This window comes from Aythya ferina (assembly GCF_964211825.1).
Source record: "Aythya ferina genome assembly, chromosome: 30".
Lineage (NCBI taxonomy): Eukaryota > Metazoa > Chordata > Aves > Anseriformes > Anatidae > Aythya > Aythya ferina.
In genome coordinates this window covers 1,188,508-1,197,618 of record NC_140327.1, presented here as the reverse complement: position 1 = coordinate 1,197,618, position 9,111 = coordinate 1,188,508, and the positions used below count along the sequence as shown (strand labels likewise).

The 9,111-nt window shown below is 64.6% G+C and overlaps 1 protein-coding gene across 1 annotated transcript; it reads right to left on the bottom strand.

The window, feature by feature from the left end:
• Positions 1-2,525: 2,525 nt before the first annotated feature.
• Positions 2,526-5,512, bottom strand: CUTA (cutA divalent cation tolerance homolog). The gene is given in 7 exon segments (XM_084500959.1): positions 2,526-2,586; positions 2,588-2,636; positions 2,756-2,805; positions 2,895-2,940; positions 3,432-3,491; positions 4,097-4,260; positions 5,459-5,512. Coding segments are annotated over 7 exon segments (459 nt in total). The 5' UTR covers positions 5,498-5,512; the 3' UTR covers positions 2,526-2,535.
• Between the last annotated feature and the right edge of the window lie 3,599 nt (positions 5,513-9,111).

The following is a 9,111-nucleotide window of genomic DNA, read 5'->3' as shown; positions in this document are numbered from 1 at the left end:
CGCTGCGCCCGACAGGTGGGGGGGGGCTTTTGGGGGTCGGGGGGGGCTTTTTTGGGGGTGGGGGGGGCTTTTTGGGGTTTTGGGGGGTTTTGGGGTGGGAATGGGCTTAATGGGGTTGGGGGGGGGCGTTATGGGGTGGGGGGTTATGGGGTTTTTGGGGGGGGGGTTGGGGTGGGAATGGGCTTTACGGGGTGGGGGGGTGTTATAGGGTGGGGGGGTTATGGGGTGGGGGGGGCTTTTTCGGGAGGGGGGGGCGTTATGGATTCGGGGGGGGCGTTATGGGGTTTTGGGAGGGTTTTGGGGTGGGGGGGGCTTTATGGGGTGGGGGGGTTTATAGGGTGGGGGGGTTTTTGGGGTGGGGGGGTTATGGGGTGGGGGGGGTTATGGGATTGGGTTTATAGGGTGGGGGGGGGTTTGGGGTGGTTTGGGGGTGGTTTTGGGGTGGGGGGTGTTATAGGGTGGGAGGGGGGTTATGGGGTGAGGGATGTTATGGGGTTTTGGGGGGGTTTGGGGTTTTTGGGGGTGGTTTTGGGGTGGGGGGGTGTTAAGGGGTCTGGGGGGATTTGGGGGCAAATGGGGGGTTATGGGATGGGGGGGGTTATGGGGTGGGGGGGGTGTTTTGGGGTTGGGGGGGTGTTATAGGGTGGGGGGGGTTATGGGGGGGGGGGGTTATGGGTTTTTGGGGTGGTTTTGGGGTTTTGGGGTGGGGGGTGTTATAGGGTGGGCTTTATGGGGTGGGGGTGTTATGGGTATGGGGGATTGGGGGGGATTTTGGGGTGATGGGGGCCAAATAGGGGCGTTATGGGGTTTCGGGGGGGTTATGTTTTTTTGGGGGGGGTTATGGGGTTTTGGGGGGTTATGGGTTTTTTGGGGGTGTTTTGGGGTGGGGGGGCTTTGGGGCGTTGGGGGGCTTTGGGGATGCGGGGGGGGTTTGGGGCCAAAAAGGAGATTTTGGGGGGATGGGGGGGAGATGGGATTTGGGGGGTGATGGGATTTGGGGCGGATTTGGGGTCTGGGGGGGCCCCGTGCTGAGCCCCCCCCGCAGCGCCCCCATCCGGATGTTCGCCTCCTTCCACCCCTCGGCCAACACCGCCCAGAGCCTCAGGTGCGGGGGCAAACTGGGGGCACTGGGGCAAACTGGGAGGGCTGGGGGGCAAACTGGGGGGACTGGGAGGCACTGGGAGGGCTTGGGGGGCAAACTGGGAGGAGTTGGGGGCTAAACTGGGAGAACTGGGGGGATCTGGGAAGGGTTGGGGGGGGTTACTGGGAAGGGGGGGTTCATACTGGGAGGGCTGGGGGGAAACTGGGAGGACTGGGGAGACTGGGAGGAATTGGGGGGCAAACTGGGAGGGGTCGGGGGCAAACTGGGAGGACTGGGGGCAAACTGGGAGGACTGGGGGACACCGGTAGGGGTCAGAGGGGGTTACTGGGAGGGGCGGGGTCATACTGGGAGGGGTCAGGGGGCAAACTGGGAGGGGTCGGGGGGCAAACTGGAGGACTGGGGGCAAACTGGGAGGATTGGGGGACACTGGGAGGGCTGGGGTGGCTAACTGGGAGGGGTTGGGGGCTAAACTGGGAGAACTGGGGTTACTGGGAAAGGTCGGGGGGGTTACTGGGAGGGGTTGGGGGGCAAACTGGGAAGACTGGGGAGAAACTGGGAGGGGTTGGGGGACAAACTGGGAAGACTGGGGGGAAACTGGGAGGACTGGGGAAGACTGGAGGAATCGGGGGCAAACTGGGAGGGGTTGGGGCAAACTGGGAGGGGTCGGGGGACAAACTGGGAGGACTGGGGGCAAACTGGGAGGCCAGGGCTCATACTGGGAGAACTGGGCTCATACTGGGAGACCTGGGGGGGGGGTACTGGTCCCAGTGCCCCCCCCGTTACCCCGCAGCAGGACGGCGGCCGCCAGCCCCGAGCCCGAGAGCCCCGAGCGCCCCCCCCGAGCGCCCCCCCCGCCCCCCCCGCGCGCCAAGCGGCGCCCCCCCACCCCCACCCCCACCCCCCCCTCCCTCCCCCTCCCCCTCCCCCCCGGGGACCCCCCCCCAAATTTCCCCCCGGGGGGGGGGCGGGGACCCCGCGCGCGTCCTGGCCCGCAGGGTGACCCTGGACGGCACCGTCCAGTACCTGGTGGAGTGGGGGGGGGGGGCATGCTCTGAGACCCCCCCCCGAAATTATTTTTGGGGGGGGGGTCCCCAAAAAAAGACAAAAACAAAAAAACACAAAAAAAAAGACCCGAAAGCTTCAAAAAACTTTATTTTCACAGCGCTTTTTTTTTATTCTTTTAGAGGATTTAAAGGGGGGGGGCGCCCCGATATTTGGGGGGGGGTCCCCAATATTTTGGGGGGGGATTTTTTTTTTGGGGGGGTATTTTTTTGGGGTGCCCCCCCCCCCCCGGTGGGAATAAACGGCTGAACGTTGGCGCGGCTCCGAGTGCTTCGTGGGGACCCCCCCCAAAAAAAATAAAGGGGGGGGGTCCCAAAATGGGGGGGGTCCCCAAATTGGGGGGGGGTCCCCAAAAATGAGGGGGGGGGGGGTCACTCGGGGACGGCGTCCTGCACCCAGCGCAGGTAGGGCGCGTGCCCCCCCCACCACCGGCACCGCCACCACCTCGGGCACCTCGTAGGGGTGGGAGGACCTGGGGGGGGACAGGGACACGGGGGGGGGTCAGGGGGGACCCCGCGGTGTCCCCAAATGTCCCCCCCCCCCCCCGTGCCCCCCCAAATTTTGTGTGCCCCCCCCCCCCCCGTCACTCACCGCACGAATTCCGCCAGCGCCGGCACCTTGGAGCTGCGGGTTTTGATCATCTGGGGGGGGGGACACACAGATTTGGGGGCTTTTAGGGGTATTTGGGGACTTTTGGGGACATTTGGGGACGTTTGGGGACACCGCTCACCAGCAGGACCTCGCTGTCCTCCTCCAGCTTCCCCTTCCACTCGTAGCTGTGGGGGGGGCAAAGGGGGGGCATGGCCAGGTCCCCCCCCGTGTCCCTGTGTCCCCCCCCCCATGTCCCCCCCCCGTCCCCGTGTCCCCCCCCCATGTCCCCCCATGTCCCCCCCGGTGTCCCCACATCCCCCCCGTGTCCCCCCCAGTGCCCCCATGTCCCCCCCATGTCCCTATGTTCCCCCCCCCATGTCCCTATACCCCCACATCCCCATGTCCCCCCCCCCCCAATGTCCCGTGTCCCTATGTCCCAGTGTCCCCTTGTCCCCTCCCAGTGTCCCCGTGTACCCCCCCATGTCCTGGTGTCCCCCCCGGTGTCCCCATGCCCCCCCCCCCCAGTGTCCCCATGTCCCCCCATGTCCCCATATCCCCATCCCCATGTCCCCACGTCCCCGTGTCCCCATCCCCACGCCCCCCCATGTCCCCACACCCCCCCCGTGTCCCCACGCCCCCCCATGTCCCCATGTCCCCCCCCCGTGTCCCCACTCACACGGAGGTGACATGTGGCAGGACGTTGACGCAGGCCGCCAGCTTCTTCTCCACCATGGCCCTGGGCGCCGCACGGTCACCGCGCTGTCCCCTCGGTGTCCCCACGGTGTCACCTCCCCCCCACACACACACCGTGTCCCCCCCCCCAGCCCTTCCCTGGTGTCCCCTGCCTGGCCACCAGTGTCCCCATGGTGTCCCCACCCCCTCCCCAGTGTCCCCATCCCCTCCCTGATGTCCCCGTATTGTCCCCCCAGTGTCCCCATCCCTTCCTTGGTGTCCCCACCTTGTCACCCCCAGTGTCCCCAACCCTCCCCAGTGTCCCCATATTGCCCCCCCAGTGTCCCCCTGGTGTCCCCAACCCCTCCCCACATTGTCCCCCCAGTGTCCCCATATTGTCCCCCACTTGGCCATGTGGTGTCCCCACCCCCTCCCCAGTGTCCCCATATTGCCCCCCCATTGTCCCCAACCCCTCCCCAGTGTCCCCCTGGTGTCCCCTTGGTGTCCCCACCCCCTCCCCAGTGTCCCCATCCCCTCCCTGATGTCCCCATATTGTCCCCCCAGTGTCCCCATCCCTTCCTTGGTGTCCCCACCTTGTCACCCCCAGTGTCCCCATCCCCTCCCCAGTGTCCCCATGTTGTCCCCTTGGTGTCCCCCCGGTGTCCCCACCTGGCGAGCTGCGTGGCCACGCCCTGGTTGGGGCAGGTGACGAACGCGGCCACGACGCTGCCGGGCTCGAAGGCGGCGCCGGCGTCGGCCATGGCGAGCAGGCGGCGACCCAGAGCCCGCAGCAGCGGCACCGACGTCACCGTCACCAGCGCCAGCGCCACCGCCTGCGGGCACAGCGACACGTCGCGATATGGCCATGTCGCGATACCCGGCATGTCGCGATACCCAGCACGTCGTGATACCAGCATGTCATAATGCCGGCATGTCGCGATACCCACTACATCATGATATCCGACATGTTGCGATACCCAGCACATCGTGATACCAGCATGTCACAATACCCACTACATTGTGATACCTGGCATGTCATGATACCAACATGTTGCAATACCGGCACATTGCAATACCCAGCATGTCGCAATACCAGCATGTCACAGTACCCAGCGTGTCATAATACTGGCATGTCGCAACACCAGCATGTCACGATACCCACCATGCCGTAATACTGGCATATCACGATACCCACTACACTGTGATACCTGGCATGTTGTGATACCAACATGTCGCGATACCAGCACATCGCAATACCCAGCACGCCATGATACCGGTACATCATGATACCCAGTGTGTCATAATACTGGCATGTCATGATACCCACTGCATCGTGATACCCGGCATGTCATGATACCAGCATGTTGCAATACCCAGTGTGTCATAATACCGGCATGTCACGATACCCACTACATTGTGATTCCCGGCATGTCGTGATACCAGCATGTCACAATACCCAGCATGTCGTAATACCAGCATGCTGTGATACCCACTACACTGTGATAGCTGGTATGTCGTGATACCGACATGTTGCAACATGTGGCACATTGCAATACGCACGTCACGATACCCACCGTGTTGCAACACTGGCATGTCGTGATACCCACTACATCGCGATACCCATCATGTTGCAATACTCAGCATGTTGTGATACCCAAGGTTATGGCACCTGCTGTGTCACGATACCTGGAATCTCACTGTGCCTGGCCTGTCGCGATACCCGGCATGTCGCGATACCCAATGTTATGGCACCCAGAGTGTCACGATACCTGGAATCTCACCATGCCTTGCACGTCACGATACCTGGCATGTTGTGATACCCACTGCATCGTGATACCCAGCATGTCGCAATACCCACTGCATCGTGATACCCAGCATGTCGCGATACTCATCACGGCACCTGGCATGTCATGATATATGGAATCTCACCATGCCCAGCACGTCATGATACCTGGCATGCCATGATACCCACCACATCATGATACCCATTAAGGCACCTGGCACGTCACGATACCTAGAATCTTACCATACGTGACATGTCGCAATACCCAAGGTTAAGGCACCCAGCATGTCATGACACCTGGAACCTCACCATGCCTGGCATGTCGCGATACCCAATGGTGTGGCACCTGGCATGTCACGATACCTGGAATGTTGTGATATGTATTGCAGGGTATACCTGCCATTGATGGCCAGCATGTCATGATACCTAACATGTCACAACAGGGGGCACGTCACAGTACCCAGCATGCTGCATGGCATCTGACATGTTATGACACCTCCATGTCACGATACCCAGCATATCACGACAGCTGGTACATCGAGACACCCAGCACATCACATCCCAGAGTATCTGACACGTTACAACACCCACCATGTCGTGATACCTGGCATATCGCGATACCCGGCATGCTGCAGAACATCTGACATGCTACAATACCGGGCATGTCGCGATACCCAGTGTGACATGATGCCTGGCATGTCGTGATACACAGCACGATGCTGTGGTAACAGACATATGACGACGCCTGGCATGTCACGATACACCGCATGTCGTGACACCTTTGTTGTGACACCAGGCCATGGCACCATGATGCCCAACATTCTGTGGTACCCAGCAATCGCTCTGCGATACTCACCGTGTCGCGATATCTGCCATGTCGCGATAGCCACCCCCAGCCCCACGATGATACCGAGCGCATCGCAACACCCACGGTGTCCTGACACTCACCTCTCGACGCCCACCATATCGTGATACCCGCTCACAACACCTGCCTGCACAACACCCCCCCATATCGCAATACCCCCCCGGTCCCACGCAGCCCCCCCCCCCCCCCCGCCGTTCCCGACCCGCGACGGCCCCGCGCCCCTCCCCCCCTCGCGATCTCCCCCCTCTATCGCGATACCCCTCCCCCCCGTATTGCGACACTCACGCCCAGGGCCGGCCTCATGGCGCGCGGGGGCTCGCTGCAGGCCCCGCCCACCGGAAGAGCGGTGCCGCGAGGCCCCGCCCCCTCCCGGCCAAGCCCCGCCCCCTCCCGGTGCCCCCCTCCCCCCCCCCGCCGCTCCCGCCCCGTACCCGCCGCTCCGCCGCGCGCCCCCACGTGCCCCGCCGGCCCCGCCCCACTCTGACGTCACCGCGCAGAGCGCGCGCCGGAAGCGGCCGCGGGGGTGGGAGGAGGGGGGGAGGGGGGGAAAAGGAGGGAAGGGGGAGGGGGGAAGGGTCACGTGGGCGGGCGGGTCACGTGGCGGGGGAGGCGAGCGCGTGACACGTGCCGTGCGCACAGCCGGCCCCGCCGCCCGGCCAATCAGCGCGCGGGGGGGCGGGGCCCGGCGGGGGCGGGAGGAGGAGGAGGAGGAGGAGGAGGAGGCCCCGCCCCCGCGGCTGGTCACGTGGCCGCGCGGCTGCGCGCGAGCGGGGGCGCGCGGGGGCGGGGGCGGGGCCGGGAAGGGGGGGGGCGGGGCCGCGCCTCCCACGCGCGGGGGCGCGCGCGCGCCTTGCACGCGCAGCCCCCTCCCCCCCCCCCCTCCTTGCACACTCGCCCCCTGCCCCCTTTGCACGCGCGCCCGGGGCCCCCCCTTGCACACGCGGCCCTTGCACGCTCACCCCCTGCACACGTGCTCCTTGCACACTCATTTGCACACTCGCCCCTTGCACACTCGTTTGCACGCTCACCTTTGCACACTCGCCCCCTGCACGCTCGCCTCGCCCGCTGCCGCTTGTGCAAGGCTCTTGCACGCCCCCTGCACACTTGTTTGCACGCTCACCCCTTGCACGCTCACCCCTTGCACACTCACCCCTTGCACACTCGCCCCTTGCACACTCATTTGCACACTCACCTTTGCACGCTCGCCCCCTTGCACACTCGCCTCGCCCCCTGCCGCTTGTGCAAGGCTCTTGCACGCCCACCCCTTGCACACTTGCCCTGTGCACGCTCGCCCTGTGCACACTGGTGCCCGCCCCTTGCACGCTCACAGCCCCCCAGGGGGAACTGGGAGCTACTGGGAGGGCAATGGGAGCACTGGGGGCCGGTGTCCTGGGGGGTGCTGGGAGCACTGGGAGCACTGGGAAGGGAGCCCGGAGGGACTGGGGGGGACTGGGGGGGACTGGAATGGAGGCCAGGGAGGCACTGGGTTGGGGAACTGGGGCTGCTGGGAACACTGGGAGGTGCTGGGGGGGGACACTGGGAGCACTGGGATGGGGCACTGGGAGCTCAGGGGGCAACTGGGAGACACTGGAAGAGGGTGGGGGGACACAGTGGAAGCAATGGGAGCACTGGGGTGAGGAGACTGGGGGCACTGGGATGGGGACACAGGGGGCACTGGGGGCACTGGGACGGGGACACTGGGAGCATTGGGATGGGGTTACTGGGGGCACTGGTGGCACTGGGAGCAGTGCGATGGGGACAACCAGGGCCACTGGGAGCACTGGGGGCATTGGGATGGGGACACTGGGAGCACTGGGAGCACTGGGACAGGGACACTGGAGGTACTGGAGACACTGGGGACGCTGGGATTGTGACACTGGGGGTACTGGGAGCACTGGGACAGGGGCCCTGGGGTTACTGGGAGCAGTGGTGGCACTGGGGGCAGCCCTTAAAGGTGAAGCAGCCGCCACTGGTCCCATTCCCAGTGCCCCCCCCCATTCCCAGTGTTCCCAGTCCCCCCAATTCCCACTCCCCCCCTTTCCCCGCCCATTCCCAGTATCCCCAGTACCCCTCCCATTCCCCAACTCCCAGTGCTCCCAGTATCCTCCCAATCCCAATTCCCCCCCATTCCCATTACCCCCTGCATTCCCAGTACACCCCATTCCCAGTGTTCCCAGTGCCCCCCATTCCCAGTACCCCCCCATTCCCAGTATTCCCAGTACCCCCCGATTTCCCCCGCTCCCAGTGTTCCCAGTATCCCCACATCCCAGTTCCCCCCGCATTCCCAGTGCTCCCAGTCCCCCTCATTCCCAGTCCTCCCCCCATTCCCAGTTCCCCTCCATTCCCAGTACCCCCAGTACCCTCTCTCCCAGTGATCCCAGTGCCCCCCCATTCCCATTCCCCCCCCATTCCCAGTACCCCCCATTCCTCCCATTCCCAGTGTTCCCAGTACCCCTCCCATTCCCAGTATCTCCAGTACCCTCTCTCCCAGCGTTCCCAGTTCCCCCCCATTCCCATTACCCCCCCATTCCCACTACCCTCTCTCCCAGTGTTCCCAGTATCCCCCCATTCCCAGTTCTCTCCCATTCCCAGTGCCCCCCCTTCCCAGTACCCCCAGTGCCCCCTCTCCCAGTGTTCCCAGTTCCTCCCCATTCCCAGTACCCCCAGTACCCCCTCTCCCAGTGTTCCCAGTGCCCCCCCATTCCCAGTATCCCCCCATTCTCAGTCCCCTCCCATTCCCAGTACCCCCATTCCCCCTCTCCCAGTGTTCCCAGTCCCCCCCAGCGCTCCCAGTCCCCCCCCATTCCCACTCCCCCCCCATTCCCAGTGTTCCCAGTCCCCCCCCAGTGCTCCCAGTCCCCCCCCATTCCCATCCCCCCCCCATTCCCAGTACCCCCAGTACCCCCCCACTCCCAGTCCCCCCTCCCCCAGTGCTCCCAGTCCCCCCCCCACCCCCCCAAAAAAAAAAAATCCCCTCCCCCCCCCCATATCCCTGTGTCCCCCCCCCCCGGTGCCGGTCCCGCCCCCCCTCCTGTG